General features: G+C 48.5%; 1 protein-coding gene across 2 annotated transcripts in view; it reads right to left on the bottom strand.

Moving 5' to 3' along the window:
- ACSS1 (acyl-CoA synthetase short chain family member 1) overlaps nucleotides 1-17,656 on the bottom strand; it is a 30,066-nt gene extending 12,410 nt beyond the window's left edge. For both annotated transcript variants that reach the window (XM_057379329.1, XM_057379328.1), the window contains exons 1-8: nucleotides 17,296-17,656; nucleotides 14,085-14,181; nucleotides 7,365-7,564; nucleotides 6,077-6,252; nucleotides 4,032-4,184; nucleotides 2,335-2,482; nucleotides 1,918-2,055; nucleotides 1,273-1,365 (exon numbers count right to left, since the gene is read on the bottom strand). In XM_057379329.1, the coding sequence (XP_057235312.1) occupies nucleotides 1,273-1,365; nucleotides 1,918-2,055; nucleotides 2,335-2,482; nucleotides 4,032-4,184; nucleotides 6,077-6,252; nucleotides 7,365-7,564; nucleotides 14,085-14,181; nucleotides 17,296-17,590 (1,300 nt within the window). In that variant the 5' untranslated portion in view covers nucleotides 17,591-17,656. The remainder of the gene's footprint in view (nucleotides 1-1,272; nucleotides 1,366-1,917; nucleotides 2,056-2,334; nucleotides 2,483-4,031; nucleotides 4,185-6,076; nucleotides 6,253-7,364; nucleotides 7,565-14,084; nucleotides 14,182-17,295) is intronic.
- Between the last annotated feature and the right edge of the window lie 8,679 nt (nucleotides 17,657-26,335).

The raw sequence follows: 26,335 nt of genomic DNA, 5'->3' as shown, positions 1-26,335 counted from the left end.
ACTGTCCAGTGAATGCTTTTTAACTTTTCACCTAATAGCTGTTGCTCCAAAATCCCAGGAGAAATACAGTTTAATACAAGATCTAACCCTGTGCTTTGGAGGAGACAGAAAACACAGCATGAGCACTGCATGCACCAGTTAACAAACAAACCAAAAAAATGTCAGTGCTAAACTGGATTCTTCTCATTTACATCCATGTGCTCTAATCAACTGCTTCTCCATGTTTTCTTTCAGAGCAGTGAGGAGGAAAGCAGATAATGAGGAAAGACCTAGCCACTCATCTTTCCTTCTGCTCACAACTCAGAAGATTTAAGAGATCAGYAGCTGAAGGAGATAGCAGTTAACATTGCTGCTCTGAATTCTGAGGAGGTTTTATCTCAAATCTGAAAATAAAAAAAAAAGATCCTGCAAGTCTGGTCTGGATTAAATGGAACTTGGTTGAGTGCCAGAAGAAAATTCATCACACTGAGATATAGGGCCTGCTAGCAGGGATAAGGACAAAATCAGGAGCAGCTTGACTGGAAAGGGAGTGAATGTTCTACTCCGTGGCAGTTTCAGACCATTTTTCAACAGAGGCAGAATGCCAGCAGCTGTGCTCCTGTCTCCATGGCAAACTGGATCTCACAACTTGAGAAGGACATATGGCAAGACACCTCTAGCAACTCCTGAGTGCTGGTGCCCAGAAAAGAGAGGACTGGGTGCTGAGGAAGCAGGGAAAGAGCTGCAGAACTCCTTCAAGCAGAGCAGAGCACTGCTCTGATGGGCAGCCAGCAAGTCTCCACTCACTCTTTCCAATCTGCCAGGGCAGTTGCACAAGGTCCCTTTGAGTGCAGAGCTCTGTTTTCCACCCTCCTCTGACCATTCAAAGGAAGGAAAACAAAGCAGACCTAAGTACAGATTGTGGCTGTGTGGTGCTTTCAATGTCTTTGTGGATGAACAATGTGGATGAACTAAAAATTAGTTTTGCAATTCAAGCTGACTATTGACAGCTTTACCCAGCAATTCAATCTCTGCCTCATATTTCTAGCACTTGGCATTTTACAGAATTCAAAATATCAAAGGACATTCAGAGAAAAACAAAAACCCCTACATTGCTATTGATTCTACATGTTATTACATCGCCATTATGTGCAAAAAATCCCCAGTGACTTTCAAAAGCTGATCCAAATGCCAGGATGGGTTTTTCACACTCATTGGATCAAAGTGAAATGTGTTAATCCTCTGTCCCCACCAGCACCCTGCCAATGGTTGGGGTCCCCTGTGCCCTTTTACCTGTCTGCCACCACGTGTCCACGAGGGTACAGCGCCCTTCTCCCACCACCTGGTAGAACCAYTGCCAAGCCTCCTTGTTGATGGGCTCTCCCACTGCACCAAAACAAGAAAAAAAACAACCTGAGACCCAGGAGACTGCAGGCAGCTCATTCTCCCTCCCGGTGCACAACAAGCAAAGTCTCCAAGCAGAATGATTACAGTACTTTTGCTGGGATGCATTCGTGTAACTGAGGACTGACTTTTTCCAGAAGGACCAAAAGACAAGCAATGAATATCACTGAGAGTAACTGATCAATGTAGGTCATGTGTAAGAACATCCATAATTGAAAATAATACAGGAAGATGCTGCTTGGGTCACCCYTGCCAGTAAAATTCAAAGTGATGCCCTTTACCATCAGATAAATTTACTTAAAAAAGAATGTTACCCCGCAAAACAAACTAGGAAACAGGCAATGACACAAAGCTTCCAAGGACCCAGCTCCATTTTGCATCTTCTGCTGAGAAAACATTTGAAAAGCCAGACACAGAGCCTGCTTTATTATCTGTTTTTGAACCACATCCCTTGTGGTCAGCTGAGTTCCTCTGGCATCTTCATTCCACCAGTTAGAACCCCATGTCTTTTTCAGATTATTTCATGCCCCTTACCTGAACCCAGAATCCTCAAGGAAGATCTGTCATATTTCTTCACCCACTCGTCTCCATAATTCAGYAGCAGGCGTATCGCCGTAGGTGCTCCATAAAACTGATTAATTTTCAACCTTTCCACCACTTCCCAGTAACGACCTGCAAAAATCACAAACTGGTTTTTTACCTTTCCAGCACTGACATCTCRCTGAAAGGTTAACAGCCAAGGCTGGAGCTGTTATTTCTGTGAGTACAGAGCAAAAACAATGATAAGTTGGTTTTTTTTTTCCTACCCTGGACGCACGGATGTTCCTGAGTGCTGTGTACAAAGCAATGGAGCTTACCTCTCCTGAGCAGGCAGGTCATGCTGGACAAGGTTTCTAAACCTTTTTGCCACATTGCCACGTCTAACCAAACCTTTTCCCACCACTTCCTCACCTGGGTCAGGGTACACTGGAGTGCTTTCAAACAGGACAGAGGTGGCTCCATTGCAGAGTGGTCCATACACAACATAGCTATGTCCTGTGATCCAGCCAATGTCGGCCACACAGCCAAAAACATCTCCTTGCTGGTAGTCAAACACATACTGCAAAGATAAACGTAAGGCCAGCTGATTTCCTGTTGGCAGGTGCTCAGAGGAAAGGGGCTGGGCTGCACATCCAGATGGGAGAAGTGGAGGCAGAAGAGTGGGGCATGGCCACACCAAGAGCAGCCCGAGGTGAGGAAGCGACTCAGAGGGAGCAGGACTGAGGATCCCGGGCTCCTGGCACTTTGGCAAACACACAGAAAGCGTGGCTGTACCAGCAGCTGCTCAGCTGGAGCTGCAGAGCTACAACCAAAGACTGGAAACCTGAGGGTGCCTTCTCCACGTGGGAGAGCTGATTCTGARTCACAGGGAGACCACAGAGTCTCACCAATATCAACAGATTTCCGTGAGAGATCTGCAGGAACTGGTAGGTGCCCACAAAACACCTTCTGAGAAATATTCTTAGCTGCTCAGCTTCTCCATGTGAGTGCTCCCTTTCCAGATGCTACCCCTCTCCTTGCTCATCAAATTCAAGATAAAGATCCTGGAGAACTCATTATCTTGGATATGGAAAATGCTTCCCACTGTGAAACTAACTCCTCTGCCATATGGTGAAGATGTCCTGACTCATAAGGCAGTCAGGTTTATGGATCAGGACTAAAAAAAAAACCTCATGAGTGTGTGACAAGAGCGTCACATGCGAGTGTGCAAAGACCACAGGGATCAGCTGATCACCCTACCTAGAAAAGACAATTTTCACTTTACTTTTCCAAGTGCCTTTTCCTCTCATGCAGTCTGCAGGTGGAAAAAATGCACCAGGGTGCAGATCTACCTTCTGGACTAAGAAAGGGATGCTTTGGAGTTTATACTGCCACTTGGAAAAGCTGATGTAACAAATGCCCTTCATGCAGAGAAGTCTGACACTAAAAATTCAACTGTGTCAGCCTAAAGAAAGAAAACCTTCACATGAATTGTGTGCGATTACAAGCAGGGTGATACCACTAAAGACAGATGGAGATCTTTCACTACAGCCCTGTCCTCATCTCACTGTTACCTTTTAATATGCAGAGCTCAGATCAGAAGCTTCAAGAAGCAGTGCCTTGACTCTTTTTCAAGASAAAGGATGTTAAAATATTTTGCCTAGATCACCCAGAAAAGCTGCACAGAGGTGCAATCACAAGAGAAGAAMTACAATTCTTGTTCTTCAGACAAGTACTATGTAAAGCAGCTGTTTTAAGAGTCCAGATCTTCTCTGAAATAAAAAAAGTCCAGCACCCAATACAAAATACTACAGTAATATCCACATTACCAGTGCCAGTAAAATACTTACCAGAACCTCCTCAGCTGCAAATTCTGGGCAGCCAACATTGGCACATTTTAAATGCAAAAGCAGTGCTGCCATTTCCTTGCTTTCATAACTCTAGGTTCAGATTTSCATTATATCCTATTCCTCAGAGCAAATCCTGAAGATTATTTACACAKTTCAGGCATTTTCCAGCTTGTTTACCATCAATAAGGCAAACTGGGCAGCACACAGAGAATACAGCACCCCTCAGTGATGCAGTTAGTGCTGTTGGAAGGTGAGTGACCCTTTGYCAGAGGAGGTTACCTTGTGTGTGAGAGCAGCGTAGAGCAGGTATCCAGCCTGGGTGTGCACAATTCCTTTGGGTTTCCCAGTGCTGCCCGAGGTGTAGAGCATGAAGAGTGTGTCTTCACTGTCCATGCTCTCTGGAGCACAGATGGAATCTGCCTTGGTCATCTCCTGAGAAAGAAAAGGTGACAATGACAGAGGGACTTTGGCTCCATCACTCCCYCTGTAAACATGGCAGCAGTGTCCAGAGACAAGAGCCACCATTGTTGCTGCCCCTCACAAATATCCATGGATTTACCATAGCTTATAGGAGCTCACCCAGAGGAAAAGTTCCTGTGAATGCACAGCATCTCACCTTTCCACCAGTAAGAAGAGCAGTCAAGGAGAACAGCCCAGATAAAATAACATTTCAGGGAAAAAAAACAAATGGTGAGTCTTAGCTGCTTACATTTCAAGTCTCTGCAAGGTGCTGGTAGAAATCCAAAATGTGACTGCAAAGACAGCAGCAGCAAAGATGACTGGGTACTGCTTAGTGCCTTCCTTTTCCTCCAAAAGCTGCAGTGCTGCAGTTAAACTGTGTGTTCATCTCCCTTCCCTGGCCCCAGCAGTGGATGGCTGCCCTGTCCATTTGATCCTCACATCCTCARATTCTAATTTTTTCTACCCAGGAGAAATTCTCCCCATTCTGTCACTCTCCTCATACTCTCCTGTTTGGCCAGTTGGGTGAGATCCTCTCCTCACCCCATGACAGGGAAGGATGCAATATCCTGCCAGGTCAGAGCTTCTTTTAGCTCTGTGCTGTCCCAATGAATAACAATTCCTGCAAGGGTTTGTAGGTGACTCCTTGGAAGAATTTCTTGGTACTGCCTTTTGATGAAAATACAATGTAAACACTCTGTATTTACAAGTGAGCACAACCATCAGCAGGTCCAGTTGTTTAAAAGTGTCTGACAAACTAAGATGAATAAAATACGGAGAGTTCACAGAGCTGCTGAGTTACAGCACTGCTGCTCATCTCAGGTATTTCTCATGACATTTCAGCGCTGCCARTTCAGGCTGACTTGCCAGTTTTTGWAACAAAGATGGAACACTCATATGCTCCATCACAACACGAGCTTAAATTTTGCAGTAAGACATTGCACAAGAGMTGGAAAGTACAATTGCTGTGAAGATCAGTAAGGACAGATAACCGCACTGACTGTTTAATTCTTGTTTTGTTTCAGATCCTACAACTGACAATGACATGAGCTCAGCTCTTGGATCACCAAAGCACCTCAGGCTGTTTGCAGACTAAAGAAAATAATCAGAAAGTCCTTTGTGGAGTAAGGAGCAAGACCATTTCCCAATAAAACCTGTCTTCTCTGTTTAACTTACACTAGTACTTCCTCCTATCTCATGTGACCAGCACAGAGACTCTTGAGCAATTAYCTTGCCAGCAGATTAGCTTTTTCCAGGCATTATTAGTACGAGCAGTTCCTGTTTACTGCTGCCAGCAAACTGATAAAACTACTCCTGCATTAAGCTGGAGTCCCACGTGTGCCAGCTAAACACATAAAAACAGCGGCTGCTTTCTTCCCTAGGAAGCAGCACAGGCTCTAAATATTCCCAAGAATATTTAGAATATTAGAATATCACTGTTTTCCCACCATGGGGCAACCACAACGCTGTTCCTGGGCTGGGCTAAGCCTCTCTAGGAATTTCATAATTTCTGCACTGYCTTTCAGCAGTGTCCAGTCTGAGTGCACATGCAAACCACACCACAGTATAATGACAACAGGCACAATGGTCTTAGTGAACCTTTGGGTCTTGGGAAATGCTCCTGAAATCTCAGCAAAACCATTAAAATGGAGCAGCATAACCCCTGCCCATGCTGAGATAAACCAGACATCAACTGAGCTGCTCCCACTCACAATCCTGGCAGGCTGCAAGTGCAGGCAATCCATTTGAGCATGAAGATTCAGATGCTACAAGGAGCAGAACTCAGGCCTCAAAGGCACACATGGGGAGGAAGATTATCCCAGTCAACACTCAGAGCTAAAAGGAGTTATCCAACAAGAACGTACCTCTTCAAGGGGAATATCACGGTCACCCATCTGGACTTTGYTATCTGTCCTCTGAGCCACAAACACGTGTTGGATGCTTGGACAGTTCTTCACAGCTTCATCCACAGTTGTCTTCAGCTCCACAATTCGGCCTCCCCTGACTCCCTGGTTGTAGGTGATAACTGCTTTGCAGCCAGCTAAAAAGAGAAAGAATTAGCAGACATGCCAGCCTGTCTTCCAGGCTAGGATGAACACMCTATTTTCATTATTTTGGGGGATGATGTATAGGACAAGATGTGTGACAAACACTCAGAACTGCTATCAGTCAAAAGCAGCCAGTGTCACTGATGAAAACCCTTTAAAAGCTGAGGACACAGAGATGGAGGGTAGCTGGGACCTCCATAGGTTATCTAGTCCATCTCCCCCACCTCAAGGCAGGATCCACCTATGCTAAACCACTTCTGACCCTTCAATCTTCCCAAAACACTCTACTCTACCCTTTCCCCAGCAGTTCCACTCCAGTGCCTACCACAAMCATGAGGAATTCTTTCCCAACATCCAGCCTAAGTGTCACTCACTGCAGTTTCCATCATCCATCCCTGCCTTGCAAAGCTGACACGCAGAACAGCTTCTTCCCAGTTCCCTGCGTGAGGAGTAACTAAAACATGTGCTTGCTCTCTGCAGATTAACTCCACTAAAAAGAAAAAATAAAAAAAAAGACAATTTCTGTAAGACTTATTCCTTCACACGAGCCACAAAGAAACAGATGTGGCTGCTAGAACACGAGCCACTCGCTATTTCTCTCTTCTGCTGCTATTTTTAGCATCAMTTTTTACCTAATCACACTGTACAAGTACTTTGGGGCTGAGAACAGCTCTGCCTGCTGGTACAAGGGCTCACAGAGCAGGGGCAGGCTGCCAGCACTTCCAGTACTAYACATAAATCACAGGATCACAATGGAGAATGCAGAATTAGTACTGTGCAAGAGTACCAAAGAAACACTGCAATTATACTGCAAAAGAACAAATCAGACCCAATCCCTAAGCTCTGGTTTTCCTTCCAGCTTCACTGCTGTCAAGCAATAACCCAGTGCAGGCTGAATGTTCTGCAATTTATAAAGCATTCTGAGGCCAGAGGACACTGCATATGCCACTCAGGGAAAGGCTCCTCACAGCACTCTGCAGGGGAGGGTGAACTGTCCTCTGAGGAGAAAATGAACCAAGGAAACTCTTTCTGCCAMGAAGAGGRTTGGGATGTGCCTTGGAGCACTGTSACAGAGGCTTTTGCTCCCCAGCCTGCATCTACTCACAGTCCAGGATTCTCCCAGCCAAGGACTCKGCGCTGAATCCAGCGAAGACCACGGTGTGAACGGCGCCGATCCTGGCACAGGCCAGCATGGCTGCCACCGCCAAGGGGGACACTGACATGTAGATGGCCACCCTGTCCCCCTTCTGGATCCCATATTTCTTCAGGGTGTTGGCAAGGCGGCAGGTCAGCTCCAGAAGTTCCCTGCGGCACAGAAGGAGCGTTGTCATGTGAGTGCACAAGCTGCTTTACATGGGGTGAGCAGAGAAAAGATGAACTTGGACAGAGTGAGGCATCATCACCACCTCTGGACCTCATCCCAGCAGCACAGGGCATCTTAAAGACAGGGCTTGCTGGCAGCCAGGCTGCTCCTGCCATTGTGGAGAGGAGGAAAAAGGGGCACAGAGTAGTGCTGGTGTTGTCCAAAGGCTCCCAGGCTGTTTATGGAAGCGCTCCACAACCTGGAGGTTCTTTTTAAATTGTATTTTAAGGGTAAGCAACGCATTTACCTGCACAAGGAAGAGAAGGAGTCCACAGACACTCGTGTGAGGGGCAGATTTTACAAGATTCTCATCAAAGCTGGATCACCTGCAGCCCAACAGCCTTGCAGGACAGAGGTACTGTGCCACTCCAGCACAGAGAAACTTGGGAACACCAAGAACTGGAACAAAGGTTCTTTTCACAGGACTCCACTGTGACACGGTGACAATGGCAAAAAAACATTCCTCTAAAGAATGGAAAAGCACTTTGTGGGCAAGGGCTTGCACACAGCCTTGTTCTGATGCCTGCACAGCGGATCACACTGTAACACACCTGGGATTGAGAGGCTGTCAGGAACWGAGCAGCTCTGCATGTGTGTAAAGCATGAATCCTTACTTATGTATCCTCTTCTCCCAGAAYTGGTCACAGCCATGAAAAAACAAACAAATGAACAACCCCAATTTTCAGCAAGTGGCTAAGCTGAAAATAAAATGAAAAGTTGTTTCTGGTTCTTCAAAAATTATTTTGTTCCTTTTTTTAAACCCTTGCAAYTAGGAAATAGGCAAAGTTGATGTGCTCTGTCTGCTTTGGAAACATCATATCAAAACTRTGGATTAAGAAAAACTAATTTTAGGAGTGTCCACCCTTTACCTTGTCTTAAACCAAGAGAGGAGACAAGGAAATTGAGCCTCAAATACAAAGCACAGTGCATCATATTATTTATTCTAGGACTGTAGGCTCGAGTAAATAGTCCAGTCCTGAACTCAGAGAGTGGCCAGATGTGTTCAGATGTGTCCCCGCTCTCTGGCAGAGTGACCACAACCCTGCAGAAACCCTAATCCCTTATAGTTAGAGATCAGCCTAAAGGACAGCACTGAACACCTCTTCCCAAGCCCCTCATGACCRTGGAAGTGGACAGTCAGATTTATTATTTTGTTTTCACTGAGTTCATTAGCATGCAACTCTGTGCAATAATGAATTCCCACCCAGTGATTGGTTTGGTGCCTTGTCCTAAAAGGTCACATTTTCTGGCCTGGAATTTATTGATGCTGCATTAACGAAAAATCTCAACGTGGATCAATAACGAAGAGGCAAAACAAARCTAAGCTGCCCAACTGCAGAGCACACAAAGGGAAACAAGCCCCAGAGAGACAGCTGTGAGAAAGCAAAAAACTACTTATCTGAAATGGGAAATACTCAAGTGCTTTCTGAGCTGCAGCCTTTTTCTCCTGCACAGAAATGCCTGAGTATCTCTGGCTAAGATGTGTTTTCTGAGCAACTCCACAATTCCTCTCAGGGCTCAGTGACCACGATGGCAGAAGCTCTCAATGGTTTTTATGATTAACCCCAATTTMACATTTACTTAATGAGAGCATATGAGCAAGTTAATAGACAACACGGATCAGTCTTTACCCACAGATCTATTCACTTCTCCTTTGTACGCTGAAATGCTGGGATGAAAATCTCTTGGAGGTGCAGCACGTAGGGGAGGAATAAASCCACAGGGGACACAGAGGGTCCCAGGGCAGGCAGCTCCCTCTGTGCAAGCAGGGCAGGCAGCAGCAGGATGTCAGCAGAGCCACTGCACCAGAAGGAAATGGGCTGCAAGCAAAAGGAAGTGCCCAGCCCCTCYTGACAGAGACAGCTGAGAAACTGCAGTCAGCTCATGGCACCACAGTCAGGGAATCCTCTGCAAAAACAAATTGTAAGAGAGCAAAGAAGAGAACAAACTGGACAGCAGAACACTGCTCCAGTGGATAAAGTGGCAGAGCAGAACAGAGAAATGGGGAAGCAGCAACCATTCACAAAGGAGCAAGAGCAAAGATCCAGTCTTCTGTGCATTCAGAACAAAGCAAGCCAGGGAGGTGGCAGGTGCATGAATGAACACAAAGGACCAGTAGGAGAAATGTGGACCTCCTGCTGGACAAATGTGGTACCAGTGGTAACCAACGGGACCTGTTTCTTTCTTTTTCTGTATTATTTAGAATTTGAGTAAGAAGATTAGAGTGCTAAGAGCCAAAACTGAGAATTAACTCGTGTCTCTCTATATAAGGTGTGCTTCCATTTTGCCCATAAATAGGGCTTTGAGCATGTTGTTTTCCAGACTCATCACTCTCTGTGCAGGCCTCTCCTCAGCTACCACAGCATCACCTCTAGGCACAAGACCTGCAAGGCAGATCATTGTTCAGGCCAGTCCTGTTTAATCTAACAGACACAGCACTGCTCTCCCTGCCCTTACATCTCTGTTCAGGGACTGACAGACCATATTTCTCCCAGATCCCTCCCCAGATTCAGCTGTGCCTGTGTTTGCAGAGCCCATCACTCAGTGCAGTGTCTGGAACAACTTCTGTAAAACCCATCAGCACCACGTGGCACCGCTCTGACGCATTTCAGGGACGCTTTGCAGCAACAGTTTTCCAGTAAGTCTGATGTTACCTTTCACCACAGCAAGACAACCTGCAGCTTTCTAAACAAAGGAAGTCAGTTCCTTTTACATGCAAAAAAAAAATTGCATCAAGACCTTCTTTGTGAAGCAGCCTCTTGCAAAGTTATTCTAGACTTTTTCTTAATAAATTCAATGCCATATACAGGTTTTGACAGCACCTGTTTTAGAGCCTTACCCCAAGCCATGCTCTCTGCTGTCACAGCACAAAAGTTGGGTTGAGTATTTTTTGCAGCAATCAGTTCATTTCCTGGAACCAGAGTTTAAGTCAAGTATCCAAACTGGGCATTAGAGCCCAACTGCCCAGCCTTCCTGCAGACATCCTGAACCCAAGGCGAGGGAAATCCCGTGCAACCTTCTTCAGGTAAAAAATCCCTGAGCTGTCTTGGATGGGGAAAGCTGAAAGCCTGAAAGATTTACTTGCAACTTTGACTTACAAAGGCARCTCTGGAAAGATGGAAGAGAGTTTTGCTGGCAATGGTAAGTACCCCCACAGCTTCCAGCTACAGTTTGCTCACAATTGTTTCAGGAATTTAATCCAAACAGGCTGAGATAAAGCATTAATTTGCTCAAASTCCCTCAATCRCTCTSTCACTGGACAYAAAYKGAGTRCAATGAAGGAGCYGGCTCRTTTTTGGATTATTTGTGYATCKKGKAGAAGGACTATTTGCAGTCAGGACTATTACTATTATATTTTAGGTATGAACTGAAATGTTTCACCTATGGCTTTGAACATCTTTGCCAATCTGCAGAAGTTTGGATTCTTCTCCTAGTACAGAGCACTTGAATTCTGCTGCACAAACACAACCCACCTCACTGACAGGGATGGGCTAACTGATGGCACAGCCCACCAGCTCTCTGAGACTTTCATTTCTGCCAAGCATGAGCAATGATCCAAAAATTATCTGAGCAAGACTCTGCAAGTGATATAATTTCAAGTTGTGAAGTAGGTATGTTTATTGCAGCTCTGGGTGATCAGGAGATATCCCAGCATAGCTATTGCTTGGTATATATCAGGTTACATGTTACACATTCACAGAGTTTCAAAATTCACCTATATGTATGCATGACCTATCCCCACTTCGTATTATAATGAGTTCAAAAGTCATTTCCATGTGCTCACGCCTGCGCAGTGTTATTTGGTGGTGGGCTCCGGGGGTCTTGTGAGGAAGTAAAATACTCATCCTCTTTTTTGAACTTTTCACTTTTTTGCTCTGAGTCCCTGGCCCAAGTCCAAACAACAACTCTGGTTTTAGCCAGAATAGGGGTTACACGAACACAAGCTGGGTCACAGTCCCTGCTTTTGTCAATAATCTTCTACATCTCATTCTGCTTTGACAAACACAATCAATGTTAAGTAAATAATATACACTGTCTAGCAAGCAATTAGTGATMTATACTGTTTAGCAAGCAGTTYCTAACAAGTTATCCCTTAACTTCTAACTGCATGAGTAAGCTGGGACAGCACTTTCCAGTGCAGCYCTGCTTCTTGCCAGTGCATGGAGGATGTCCCACTTCTGAAGGCTTTTYCCTTCCTCAGGGAGGAGAGAGCCCATTCCAGCCCTTTTCCTGCACAGCCACCTTCTTCCTTTGCAGGCTGTGATGGGAACAAGGCCAGCACTCGGCTGTTTTCTTGTCCCTGACAACTCCCCAGAGGAGAAGGCAGAGGACCCAGGCCAGCAGCTRCAATTTTCCTTGTGTCACCCAGGGCTTATCTCTGAGGAGAAGCAGCTCTCAGCAGCAAGCTTGGCAAAGCAGATAATGCAAAAAAATGGTGTTTTGCAGTGTATTTTTCACAAGCTCTGGAGAGCCCTCTCCCARCTGAAAATCCATGTCCTTCCTCAAAGCTGGTCCACAAGGCAGTGCCCAAATTAAATTCTTTGGCTTCCCAAAGTGTTAAGTCCTCACTCTAAAGCTGCTGCCCCATTAACAGCACMCCCAGATCCTAAGGAAAGGAGCACCTCTCTTCTGCCACAGACATGTCCAGATTCCCCTCATTCCCTCTTCACTCTGGGAGGCCACAGAAGGTTCACCAAAGACACTCAACCAGCATCCCAGCTCCTGGCCACTCCCTTTTTTGATATGCTTTCCCTCCAAAATTTCTAGCYCAAATAAGGCACTACTGCAAAAAAATTTCAGCTAACCTCAATCTCAAAGGGAGGTCACTGCCAACACACCCTGAAGAAAGCTTCCTGTCCCATTTAAAATGGTAAAAATGCAGCCCAAAGATCACAGAAAAAGCAAAATACTCAGAGTACCACTGTTTTCAACAAAGCTATTCTGGCTTAACRAGATAAGCAGAGAACCAAGTGACCTGTTTAACCACGTGGCAGGACCAAAGTCTCTTGAGAAACCCAAGTGCAGTCACATCTCACCCAGACTATCAGGCAGAAACAGAAACACAGCTCTCAAATACAGGCAGAAGTTTAAAAATAGAGGTTGCCAACACATCTTTCACCTGGATGTTCTCCTTTCTGGTACCAGTKACTGCATCTCTGTATGGCTGCACAAAGAGTGGCTCAATTTTCAGACACAGGTTACCCACCTTCATGTCAMAGCAATCACAATTCCACAGGCTGAAAATATATTTCTTCCACATGCATTTTGGCACAGCCAGGAAAAAAAAAACAAAACAAAACAGTTGTGTTGCAGTTCAGAAAAGACCTCCCTGTATCTCCAGAGATTGCTGATAAGATGTTTGAGTGCCTGCAGCAGCTCAGCACATTTCAAGCAGCAGCCTGAGGGGGAGGCTGGAGCTGCCTTAAATGAGGCAGTGCTCTCCTCATCAGGTTAATTGAGCACAGCTGTCACCTCTGACCTACCCCCTGCTTTTCATGCCTGAGGCATAAAGAGAGAGGTGAAAGTGCATAAACCTGGGAGAAAAACATRCCATACGTAACCTCTGGGAGAAACCTTTGGTTCCATCTCCATGTTTACCACCAGAATGGCAAAAAGCACTTAGCCAGGTAACCCAGTTCATGACAACATATTTACATCAGAACTAGCCTAAACACCCTGTTGGAGTAATAACAAGATTAAAACCAATGCACTCCTTTCAGATTTATATCAGACAGCGTTTACTTTTGTTGCATGGAGCACTAACCTCTCAGAGYTAATTTCACACCTGCTCCTCCCTGCTGACCACTCTCCTCACTCCAATAAATAATATTTGCAGGAGCTTTAATAAATTCCAGAGATGAATCAGTCCACCACAACCTATGCAAACCAAGGAGCTCTAGGAATGCCAAAATGTTCCAGGAAACATTCTGTAAAAGTTTGATGCTAGGGCTTCCTAGATATCCTCTGCTTTCTGATGCAGCAGATCACACATCTGGCTCCCTGAGACTGAGCAGCTCAAACATTTGGCTCCCTAAAACACGCACTGAGGAACATAGAGGTCTGGAAAACATTTMATTCTCACCAGAGATGAAATAAAAGGCATTTTTGCAGGCAGGACTGTCCCCTAAATGAGGGCACATAGCAAGGAGAAGAGAAATATGCAGAAACCTGCCCTGTTCTAACAAACCGTACAATCTGCAGCATCAATTACAGGTCAGCCTCAACTGCTCTGAGGATGGGGAAGAAGAACATGGGGAGCTTAAAATCCCCTCCAGCCAGGGCTCAGCATCGAGCTGTTGACCACCAACACAAGATGYTTGCACCAAGATGTTCGCTGCTGTGCTGAAACCAAAACTGCTCACAGAAATTTTCCTGTGCAAGCAGAAAGGAAACTGTCAGGTGAAAAAAACCCCATTTCCTGTCCCCCTCCAACTGCCAGGCATGGTGAGAAGGTTCCATTACCTGTATGTGACATGCACTGCAGTGCCAGGTTCATCTCTCTCCCAAATCAAAGCCACTCTGTCTGGAGACTTTTCGACATGCTGATCCAAGCAATTCACTGTGAAAAAAAAAATTAAAAAACCAACAAATTTAAAAAAAAAAACCACAAAGGTTTAAACAAAGCCTGATCGTGTGCAAGGTTCTCTGTACATTTGCTTGGTCAACTGCAACAGGCAAGCAAGGGCAAAATGAAACATCAGTTTTTAGCTGCTAATGTACAACAGAGGAACTGAGAGCACTTGCAGCTCTAGTAAAGCTGTACAACAAATTCTACACTTAAKTGGCACAGCTGCCTTAGAGATGGATACCCATGAGAGGCCATGGCAAATTCATATCAGCTCAGCTCCAYTGGCTAAGCTTAAGCCAGCCCAAATCTCTCCCCTGCTCCCAGCAGCACAAAGACAAGACACCCTTTTGATGTTTTTGCTCCCCAGAGCAGCGTTTCATTGCATAAATCGGACAATCTTTCCCAGCTGGCTTATTTAGCACTGCACCATTTGGATTTTCTAATTAAAGCTCATGTGAAACATTTTTATTCCAGGGTATAACAAAGAGCTGAGTCTCAGCTCACTGAAAATATCTAAAACTGTAGGATCTATGGCAAACTCAAAGTTCAGACATCTACAAATTACCAGACACCTGGGAAAAATTAACACMTCTCGGGCTGTGTAGCCACCTCCTACAATTTAAAGACATTAAATTACCTTTTAAAGGTGCATCTCTCTGCTTCAACAACTTGAAGTAGAGGACCTAGGGAGAGAGCTCAACCTGAAGAAATTTATAGAATTCACAAAGAAAAAAAACCTGCCTGCATGTCCAGCAGCAACTAGTTAGAAAGCATCCTTATAAAGTATTAATTCCAAACTGATGTGACACTTTCTTATTGTGTTGTAATCTTTCAAAAGCAGTTACTTTATTTCAATAGGCAACTGGTCGGGGACACTGTTGTATAACTCCGAGAAAACCTTTCTAAAAATTGCTGAAATTCAGATCATATTTCCTGGAAATATTAGTACTGATGGGAAAGGATTTCATTTTTCCAGATAAATTAAATAAGCCATAGTAGCTTTGGCTGTTTTGTGATGACACCATCACACCACCACACAGAGGGTGGGAATGAGCCCCTAAAGGTGCACAGAGAAAGAAATCCCTCAGAATTYAACATATTTCAGTACGAGACCAAGTGTCAATCTCAAAAATTTGAAACAGCATTCTTCAGCTGTTTAAAGTATTTTAATTTTTATCGTAAAAATCCTGCAGCAGTACTATAAAAATAAAGGTGATAAAGCTATTTCTGATATTATACAAGAGGACAAAAACTCTAACGGGAAATGTTTTAAGCATTTATACACTGGTTTCTTCTACCTGGATGCATATTCCCATTTTCCCTGGATGGGAATTGCTGTGGCTCAGTCCACAACCAGTAGCAACTCCCACCTCCAAACTCCTCGCAGCTACACCTGCGAATATTGTGCCATGCTACAGTGAATCACATGAAGTATTTAGTGCCCAACATTTCTTCCTCTTGAGCAGCCCCACTGGCCTTCAGAGGGAATTTCTGCAGCAGAAAGCCCTGGCTGAGCCAAGTGGGAGCTTTAGCTYTGTGCTCAGTTAAGAACAGGCAGGTGAACCAGAGCCAAATGCTATTATTTCCTTCCTGATCTTAGGCTTAMCAGAGCCTTTTGCTCATTTTACAAAATAGAATTTAGTGACCTTCCCCTTGCTACTACACTCTAATGGTTTCTCCATACATTTTCTTGCTTCCTTGACAATGCTCAGAAACAATTCATCTCAGTAAGACATGCTCCCAAGAACGTGTGGGGAATGGAGTAGTTTGCCAGGTTATTCTCCTAGACAGGAGTTACAGTTCAATAAATCCAAAAGCATTGAAGCTCACAGGTCGCCAAAATCCTACTGCAAGGGCCCCCAAGCAAAAAGCAGCAGCTGACTCAGTTGCTTTTGGTTCAGCTGCACTGGGAGACGTGCACACAGGATGTTCTGGATCASGGACCTGAACTGTTGCCATGTTTCTGCAGCCAGTGTTCAAATCAAGAGGGGAAAGGACAAAACCAGAGCTTCCTAACAGAAAAACAGCCACTTGGCCGAGTGCTGTCCTCATCATGCTTGAAAAGAAAACCAGCAACAGCAAACCTGTTTATGTCTGTGCATCTGCTTCAAAGGTCTATGATTTCTTTTTACATACCCAAAGAAAACCAAGTGACATTTAATATCTGCTGAAGAACAAAAGCCAGGGCCCAGCAATATCTGGATTTCAAAGATCTGACAGGGGATCAAGAAAGTGTTGATCCCACTCTACAGAGGAATGAAACAAATCCCTGAAAGTCTGCTCAGACAAGATCTTCCTTTCAACAGGGATAAATGAAAACAAAAGCCAGGCTAAAATCCCCTGATTATCCCCTGCGGGAAGCAGGGCTGTACACACATCTCCATAAGTTTGGGATCCACCACTTGGAATCAACCCCTGGGAAGACACACTCTCTCATGTTCTCTGGAAGCCCTGAGGAGGGTTTCATCTTTTGCTGTCAAAAAAACRGTGGCCAGAGATGTTACGGTTACTGCACTACCGAAGCAGTGCCCTCTCCCAGGAACGGGAAAAGAAGGTCAGAAACGATCATCCCTGTGAAGAGACATCACCCTACATGGGGCTGGGGCTCACTCCCACTGGATGAAGCACGGCCACAGCACAGAAGAGCCTTCAAGGACAAAACTCAGAGGCAGTCAGCGCAGCCACGGCAAACTTTACTCTTGTTTCATGTTGAGTGCTGAAGTCGGAGGAAAATACCAAGATCCCCGTTTAAGAGAAAAGAATTCCTACGCCTTCTGCCATAAAAGCCTGGGACCGTTCCCCACCTGTGGATCATCCTGAGCCGCCACGGGGCCGGGCAGCACCGGGCTGGGCATCCCAGCCCATCCCCGCAGGTCGAAGTGCGGCCGCCCGCAAGGCAGCGCACGGGCAAGAGGCTTAACCAGGGTTATCCCGCCTTCGGATTTTCTCCCCTCTTCCAGCATTTCGCAATTCCCGGCTCGTTTCCTCCCAGCGCCGCCCAACCGAAACACTCGGGTTTTCCCCCCAAAGACGCGGGCGCTGGCGAAGCTTCGCCCCGCGGGACGCCGCCCGTCCAKCCCGGGATGCGCGGCCGGGACGCCTTACCGGAGACATTGAGACGGCCGCCGAGGAACCAGCGGGCCGAACCGGCGGGCTCTCCGGGCTGGCAGGCCGTGTGGAAGGGACTGTCCCAGCGCAGCCACCCCCGCGCCACGTCCGCCCAGAAGCCGGCGGGGTCGCGGACCGCCCGATCCCGCCAGGCCCGGTACCCACCGGGCGGCAGAGCCCCGGGATCCCCCGCATGGCTGCAGCGGCACCGGGCGGCCACCGGCACCCGGCCCGGGGGGAGCGGGAGAACCAGGGAGCGCAGAGCCCGCGTTCGGGCGGCCGCCAGCGCCATGGGGACACAGCCCTGCGCTGCTGGCCCCGCCGCGCCCGCCCGGACCGGGAGAGGGACAGGGAGCGAGAGAGAGAGAGAAAAAGAAAGAGAGAGAGAGAGAAAGAGAGACCGCCTGCGGGGAGGGGCTGCCCCGGCGGGGCGGCTCCGGGAGCGCCGCACCCCGCACACCCGGCACACCCTGCATCTGGGAGCACCTCGCACTCAGGGGCACTCCGCACCCCCGGGAGCATCCTATACTCGGGAATACCCTGCATCTGGGAGCACCCCGCACTCAGGGACACCCTGCACCCCCGGGAGCACCCCGCACTCAGGGACACCCTGCACCCCCGGGAGCACCCCGCACTCGGGAATACCCGGCACCCGGAGCACACTGCCGTCCGGGGTACCCCTCAACCACAGGAGCATCCCACGCTCAGTAATACCCTGCACCCGGGATCACGCCGCACTCAGACACACCCCGCACCCACGGGAGCATCCTGTACTCGGGAATACCCGGCATCAGGGAGCACCCCGCTCTCAGGGACATCCGCACCCCCGGGAGCACCCTCATCCAGGGATACTCCGCACCCCCAGGAGCACCCCGCACTCAAAAACACTCCGCACCCCCGGGAGCACCCTCACCCAGGGACACCCCGCACTCCCGGGAACACCCCGAGGGATATCCCTGCACCTGGAGAGACAGAGAGATAGACCCAGCACTTCCCTCTGTGGCAATAACACCCGCACAGATGTGCAAGCGGGGGTGCACCCCTGTTCACATCCTCACCACCACATTTTCTTCGGTTCCGAAAACATCACCTGAAAAGGCACTTTTTTGTGTGTGATTTTCTGACACTGCCGAATTTTTCTGCTGTGTTTTATAGGCAACAAGGAAGATTAAATACGCTTTTAATTTCCTGGTAAAGTTGGCGTTAGCACTTGGCTGCTGTAGCTGGAGATTGCTTCCTTGTGTTGTGACTGTCACTTTCGGTTTGCCCCGAGCCCGGAATTCCAAGCAGCAGCACGTGTGCCACCTGGTGCCAGACMGGGGCACGGAGACCACTTCGGCTTTCACTTGGTTTGCCCAAGGATTGCTCAAAAGTTTTCTGTCCAAGGTGACTTATATGCAAATCCCACCCCTTTCAGGATTCCAGGGGGAATGCTTTTTACACTACAAACGAGTTGTCAAAAAAATGAAGCATGAATTTAAATTCTTTGGCCTTAAATCCTACCTGCTTCATTTGCAGACTTTGGAATCTTCTGGGAATTGTGCCCTTCTCTGGTTTTCTTCTACATGAGGCTGATTTTCCTTTTCTACCAGCAAATCTTGTTTTGATTATGATTCACCAAAACATCCCCCACTCTCAAACCTTGGCTCTCTTTTTCCTCAGAGAAAACCAAGGCCAGCAGCAACTCAAATCCAGCCTGATCCCCACCCCCCCATTCAGATGGGTTGCTGGGCAGAACAAGCACAACCCCAAATCTCCTTTCTTGCCTCAAAAAGAACTGAGAAGAGAGAGGAAAAGAGTCCCTGAGATGTTGCAATGTAAAGCAGTTACTCATTGGTCTCATCTTTGATTCCCGTCACCATATAAAAGACTTACTCAATGAGGYGTTATATTTCTCAATTGCTCATTCCGTTTTTCCCTTAATGACCTAAAAAGAAGAATGGTGAAGTTGTGAAGTCCACGGGTGTCATTTATCACTGTTCTGCTCCTAACTGTCCTGTCCAGTGATCTTCTCACATGGTGGGCACACAGTTGATATCTGACTCCACAAAGGAAATGCAGAGCCAGGCAAAAACACCATTAYAGAGCTATGAATGCACTGGTCCGTGTTAGAAATCCTCCCAAGTCACAATTAACCCAGATTTTAATAAAATCTTTTGATCGTTTTCAGCTACATTTGTGCCTGCAGATTAAATTGGACATGTTCCCAGGTGGCTGTTCCAGCAGGTTTCTGAGCCCATTCAGCTCCATCTGCAGAAGARCAGGCTTAGAGGGAGGTTTAGAGCAAGGATGAAATAAAGCTAAAATGCAGTTCTTGGGTGTTAATTTTAACAAATCAGCATGGACCTTGTGTCCAAAGCAGGTTWGAAGGAGCTGAATACCTCAGCTAATCTGGGATGTGCATCTTTGCCAGATCTGCTCACATCTGGTTACCTGAAACAAAGATCAAAATTGTGTGAAAAACATAAATTCACCACACTTCTGTTTATGAATGTGTAATAAATGGCCAGTGAGTGACAAAGGGAAAAAACAATACTTAAACAAGCATGTCTGCAGGTGTGTCAGTCTTCATAACAAACCCCCTCTGTCACCACCCTGGACCCGAGGGACTGCTTTGATGGGGGGGAGATAAATCTCCTTTGCTAAGACATAAATCCTACAAGGGATTGGGGAGCACTGCAGCCCTGTGGGAGCTGGTGTGGATCCCACTCATGAGACAGATGGGAACATCCAGCTATGGATGGAACATCCAGCACCAGGTTGGGTCACTTTGATGGGGACAGAGAGAAGGCACCAGTGTCCTGCAGGAAGGGTCTGGCAGCAGTGTCCCTTGCAGTGYGTTTGTGAAGGTTTATAAGGCACAGAACAGCGTCCGTCCACGGTGTGGGGCACAAGTGTGGGCACCAGCTGGGAATGTGGGTGATCTGCAGTGAAAAGGGAACATGAAAACACAGCCATGAGCATTGCATAGCGCATCTGTAGGAGCCACGTGCTGATCTGTGCTTCAAGAGCAAAGTGATTCACAGCCACCCTGGCAGGGCAAGATCTGGCCCTGTATGGATGGGGAATGGTCCTGATTCTGATCCTAATGGTGCAGTGCCCAGGCCAGTGCTGGTGCTGCTGGTCCTGCTCCCAGTGCAGTGTCCTGCCCAGACTCTGGTGACRCTGCCGCTTGCAGTGCAGTGTAGTGCACCAGTCCTTTGTTGGCCCTGGCCCCAGAGGACTGGAGTAAAAATCTGCAGCCAGCACTGCTGGGGCTGGCTCTGCTGCCAGCTCAGGGCACTGCTGGGGCTGACTCCTCTGCCAGCTCAGGGCACTGCTGGGGCTGACTCCTCCGCCAGCTCGGGGCAGTGCCAGGCCCACAGTGGTGACGCTGCCAGTCCCAGTGCAATGCAATGCCCAGCCTCACGCAGCTGTGCTGGCTCTGGCCATGGTCCCGGCAGTGCAGTCACCCGGCCCTGTGCAGACGGTGCCAGCGCTGGCCGCGGTCCCAGGACAGCGCAGTGCTCAGGGCCATGCTGGTGATGCCAGCGCTGATGCCACCAGCGCAGAGACGAGCACCAGTCCCCGTCCTGACAGGGTCCRCGATCGCGTTGGCAGTGCCGATGCCGGTCCCGCTGCCGGTCCCAGGGCGGGGCAGCGCCGTGCCGGTCCCGTTCCCGKTCCCGGGCCGAGTCCCCCGCCGGTGCGCTCCCCATTGCTCGGAGTCACAGCGCGCTGCGGTGCCCGGCCGCGTGTGCCGCCAGTCGGTGCGCGGAGCCGGTTGACGGYGGAGGCGGGGCGGGCCCGGGGCGGGCCCGGGCGGGCGGGGACGGCCCGCGGGTGATGTCAGGCTGATGCTGTCGGTGCGGCGCGCGGTGCATTGTGGGCGAATCCCGCCGCCCGCCGCGGCTCCGAGGGGGAGGATGCGCTCGGGGCCGGCCCGTCCCACAGCCGCAGCCGCAGCGCGCCGGGCCGGCGGCACCGCGCCCGACGAGCCCCACTGAAGGGCGTAGGGCATGCGCTGCCTGCACCGGCCGCAGCGGTAGGCGCCGGCGGCGGCGGGGCCAGGTGAGCCGGGCCGGGCCGGGCCGGGCCGCGGCGGGCACGGGCGGGGAAGGGAGGGAGGAAGGGAGGGACCGTCCCGCCGGCGGCCTGCGAGGTGCGGCACCGGGGACCGCACCGGGCCGGGCCGCTCCGGCGCTGCGCGCGGKGCACTGCGGGAAATGTAGTTTCCCGCCCCACCCGGTGTCTCCAGCCGAAGGGAGAGAGTCCCGCGCGCGGGACTCGGGTTCCCAGAATGCCCKCGGGGCTGGGCGGGCCGGCGGCGGAGTGACGGGCCGGTGCCGCCAATGGGAAGGTGGGCCGGGTGGGGCGAACCAACTGCCGAGAGGGGCGGCGGGGAGTGGGGGGGCGGCGTGCCGGCAGCTGCAGTGCAGGGGCGGACGCGGCCACCTCCTCGGCGGGGGGAGGCGGGACGGCCCGAGGTGAGGGCAGGGCAGGGCAGGGCAGGGCAGGGCAGGGCAGGGCGGGGGCCCGGGCGGCGGCAGCGCCTCAGCGCCTCAGCGCCGCTCCTGCCCGGACCGGGGGTCGCGGCGATGCCCGGGGGTGCCGCCGCGGGAGGGGCGCAACGTGGCCTCGCTGCGCCGTGCGCGGCAGGGGCGGGGGCGCCCCGAGAGGCTCCGCCGGAGGGAGCGGCCCCGCCGGGTGATGCCGGGGGACGCCAGCCCCGGTGCCGGGCGGGGGCCGAGCTGCGAAGGCACCCGCGGCCTTGTGCCGAGCCGGGCCCCAGGGAAACCCACSGAGGGTGTCGGCCACCTCAGGGAASCGGGTGCCGCCCGGGGCTGGGCRCTGCATCCTGCCCGGGGCCGCCGCATGTGCAAAGGCAGCCCCTCCATAGAGGTCTCTGGGGAGGGAGCGCTTCCATCGCGTTACGTTGGGATARCTCCGTGGTGCTCGGGTGTGAGGCAGGAGGCTGAGAGTTTCTCCTCTTTGGAGGGGTGGAAATGGTGCTCCTGTGTGCGTGGCCGTGTCTGCTGAAGCTTTGGGGCTCGGAGTCTCCTGCCGTGGCGCCGGCGCTGCTCGTGGCGCTCAAGTTGACATTGCTGCATGTGCCCAYAGTCATTGTGCTTTCCCTGCATTCCGGGAGAGGAGGTATCCGGTAGCCTGGGTCTGACCCACTGGGGACTCTTGAGATGAACACCATGACCTTGACGTGCATCTAGGATTTACAGGGACCCAGAWTGCTGTACGAAGCGCTGGAGTGTCGTTGTCACTCTGGCAGCTATATGCGTGACAAGTTCAAGACCCACTGTGGGTTTTGGGGATGGGGACTCCAGTACCTGTTGGTGKTGTGTTTTTGAGCAGTTCAAAGCCAAAGCTAGAGTTTTGCATTTCCTTAGGCTTGCAAGGTGGTTTGGTTGACGGAAGGAAAGTTTTCCTAATTCTAACYATTTCAAATGGATTTCTTGTACTGTCACTGCAAATGTTGCCKTTTAGCAGCAAACTTCTCAGTGAGTCACAACAGAGATTTTCAGCCTGGGGTCCTTCTGTGAGTGAAATCTAGCCTCGTGTTGTGTTGTGCCACAGRGTGTGCTGATGCTCCCTCAGCAGCCGTGCTTGTAGGTGCTGTGCCTGTGCAGGTACTCTGAGTGAAGTGTCAGTTCTGTCTCACAAGTGTCACTGTGTCACCACATTTCAGTGTGTTGCCTTCTTTTGAGATTATAAAGAGGGGCAGAATAGGATTGGTGTGTTAATATTTTGGCTTTTTTTAAATTTGTGTGCCAGTTATCTTTGAGCTTGTAATGAGCATCTTCATGGTGATATAGGTGGAATCAGAAATTTTTAAGATGAGTGGTGTATGTGGCATCCACTGCTGTTACTGTTGTGTGCTTTTGSATGCTTTATGATAATCTCATTCCTTCTGGAGTAGGCTAAGTTCCTCTTCTCTGGTGAAATAAAACCCTGGAATCTCTAGTAGGACACTTTTTTCAGGGTCAGTCTTGGGGACACTTGCCTAACCTCTTTTTTCTTGGAATAGTCCTCAAGGGAAAAGTAAGATCTCTGTCAATGCTCTTGGTCCCCCAGAGAGTMGTGTCTCTAGTGTTAGGAAATTATTCCATCAGCCCCCAGGGTTGGTGCTAATGAAGTGGCACTCCTGGCCCATGTGTGGTTTCATTCCTGCTCCATCCCTGCCCCAATGGTTGTTGGTGAAAGCTGCAACAGGCAGCCTGGAGCTCTCCCCCATAGAACAGTTGGAACTTGTTTTTTCAAAGCAGAAATGATCAGGCAGATCCAGGAAGGGCCAAATCCCTTTTTCTTCTGTGTGTTTAGTGTGGGAATGCTTTCATGCCATTTCTTACGGAAAGATTGACACATTACTTTGTAGTTTATCAGGTAGCCCCCTCCTCTCACRTGGATCTTGCTGTGGGCTCTCCTCTTCAGTTGTGTCCTTTCAGTTTGTTGCTTTATTCTTACCTGTATGTATATCAATGTGCAGGGTTCAGAAAAACCCTGGAGGGAATGGATRAGGGAATGGCTCCTCATCCTGGGAAGCTCCTAGGTTAGGTTTGTTTGCCAAAGCTCCATAGTGACCTTCCAGTAACATTGATTCACTTTGGAAACAGAGAAGAGGACAGAAAATAGGTCCTTATAGAGAAAWAAGTGTTTATAAAATCCTCAAGGACCTTGTAAACTTTCCTCACTTTTAAGGGTGTGTGGGCTTGGTTGGTRTCTTCTGCTGTGAACATTGCAAGGCACAGCCTAATGTTTGCTGGAAAGATTGTGGAAGTATTTGCTAAAAAAAGTGTTTGAGCTCTGCTAGTTTACTGGGCAAGATATAGAATTGACAAACTACTGCTTTCCTCCCCTTATTCCATCAAAGATAACCAAAAMGTGGGTATTCCTCTGAAACATCATGAAATCCCCTTAAATGCCATTGTGGGACACCATCCCTTTGGGATAAGTGTTAGGAATGCTTTGAGAGGGAGGAATAAGGAAGGCCAGCTATRAGGCCTCCCCCCCTAGGACAGAGGAAGAATGGGAGAATCTGTTGGGTATTTATTGAAGCAGTGAGAGGTGAGGGAGATGATGTGACTTTTCCATGGTGCATCTGAAAATTGAGGTTCCCTTTCATGTGAGAGTTTCCCCAGCTRTGAACAGGGCAGTGGCAGTCCTTGTTGGTCAGAGCAGCCCCTGCTCTTCTCCACAACCCTGACCAGTGCCTGTTGTGTTGTGAGCCACAACAGTTACCCCCAAAAATATGGAAAATAACTGAGCAATAGCAAAGTGGCTTGGACCTCAATGTATAAGTGGTTTTTCATGTGAACTTTTCTGGTTTTTTGGAGACTGGTGGATGCATCAATGTATTGGACATGATGGGGAAAATSTAAAACTGCCACAGTAGGTTTTTGCATGAGATTCACAATCCCTTGGCCCCTTTGGGTCTCACCTGGTTCCMTACTGTTTTCTGTGGTCCTCCTCCACTATTCAGGAGCTGCACACATGGGAAAGAACCTTTTTTTTTTGTAGCTGAGAAGGAAGATGCTGACAGCATGATGGACTGTAGAGTTAATCAAATAAGATGTGTTTGGAAAACCTTCCCTTTTGGTGTCAAGCTGTGTCATCTTTCATTTGGGGAGCAATATGAARGAAACAAACTGGATCCTGGGCTGGCTCCAGCCAGATAGGTGCGACAGAGAGCAGAGAATGCCCGTGGGTGCAGATTTGCTCTTGGAAGAAATGAGGCATCTGAGCCTTCAGAAAGAGATCCAGTGTCAGCTGTGGCAGATGGGAGTGGATTCCACTCTGTGTGCAGCTGGAGATGTTGGGGGGCCACTGTCAGCCGTGGGAGTGCCAGTGTGCAAAGCTTTGGTGGCCTCCCAGACAGRAAATGACAAAGGGATAAGGAGACATTGATGTCTGGTGAAAAGGTTTTGATTACAGGATCATAAACTCAGCTGCTCAGACCAACCCCCCGGATTTCTCCAGTCCTTTCTGCACCAGTGACCAAGAGATGATGCCCAAGGAAAGGCTAAGAAGACAGGCACCCTGTGCTTGGCCTGGCTGTACCCCTTACCCCTTGGTGGTACAGGCTGCAGCTTTTACTTTTTAATAAAAAAGCTTTTTTATTCATTGGCTTGAATAATTTTTTTGTATACAGAAGATGTGTTTTGTATGTTAAGAGCACTCCATTGTGAAACTTACCTCTACATTCCTATGTGTTTTCCTCTCTTTTAGCCAGTTATTTTAGAGGAGCTTTAGTTTTRTCCTGGAACATCTTCATTTCCAAGGCCTTTGGCCTGATACCTTCCTAAAAGCACATAGCCTTTCCTAATAGGTCTATAAATCAGGGCCTCTCCCTTCTGCCTGCCACTTAGTTTAATTTTTAATCTTCAGTTTTCTAAACATGTCTGCTGTGGAAGACTGATTTTCCAGATCTTCTGCACAGCTCTTCAAAATAAACAGCAGCCAAAAAATCCTTGGCATCTTCTTTCTGATCTTTTCTTCCATCAGTCTTTGTATTTCTTATCTGTCCATCATTCAGCAGACTGGCTGGCTGGCTGGCCTCTGGGCAGGTGTGGGTAGAGAAAATATGTAGATTTTATCCATAAGAATTTATTTCATCTCTTTTACATCATCAGGAAAAAACATCATCACTTGGAATAATTTGTGCTGTTTTCTGCTTTTGCAACACATCTTCTGTTTAAAAAAAAACAACTTTTGTATGCACCATAAGTTAGAATTAAAATGAAGCAAAAGTTGCACTGGCCAAAGAATTTTCCTTTTTTTTTTTCCCTCAAAAGGTGATACATTTCTGTTCAACAAARTGGAATTATTTGTAAGTTATATTTAAAATTCCATCTTGGTAATAGATCCTGATCTGCATGAGGAAACTGAAGTTCCCCATTGCCTCCTGTTTCCTAAAGGCACAGGCCATCTGTTCTCACATGGCAAATCACTGTTGCTGCTTTATTCTGGTCTGATGGGATAGTTTTACATTTTTTCCATTCAGCCTTGATACAAAATTTATTTATCTCCTATGATAAAGGAGATAAAG

Source organism: Malurus melanocephalus, unplaced genomic scaffold (assembly GCF_030028575.1).
Source record: "Malurus melanocephalus ecotype Western Australia unplaced genomic scaffold, MMel_1.1 scaffold_402, whole genome shotgun sequence".
In the NCBI taxonomy this organism is placed as follows: Eukaryota; Metazoa; Chordata; class Aves; order Passeriformes; family Maluridae; genus Malurus; species Malurus melanocephalus.
The sequence above is the reverse complement of the archived record's forward strand: the minus strand, read 5'-3'. Positions and strand labels throughout refer to the sequence as shown.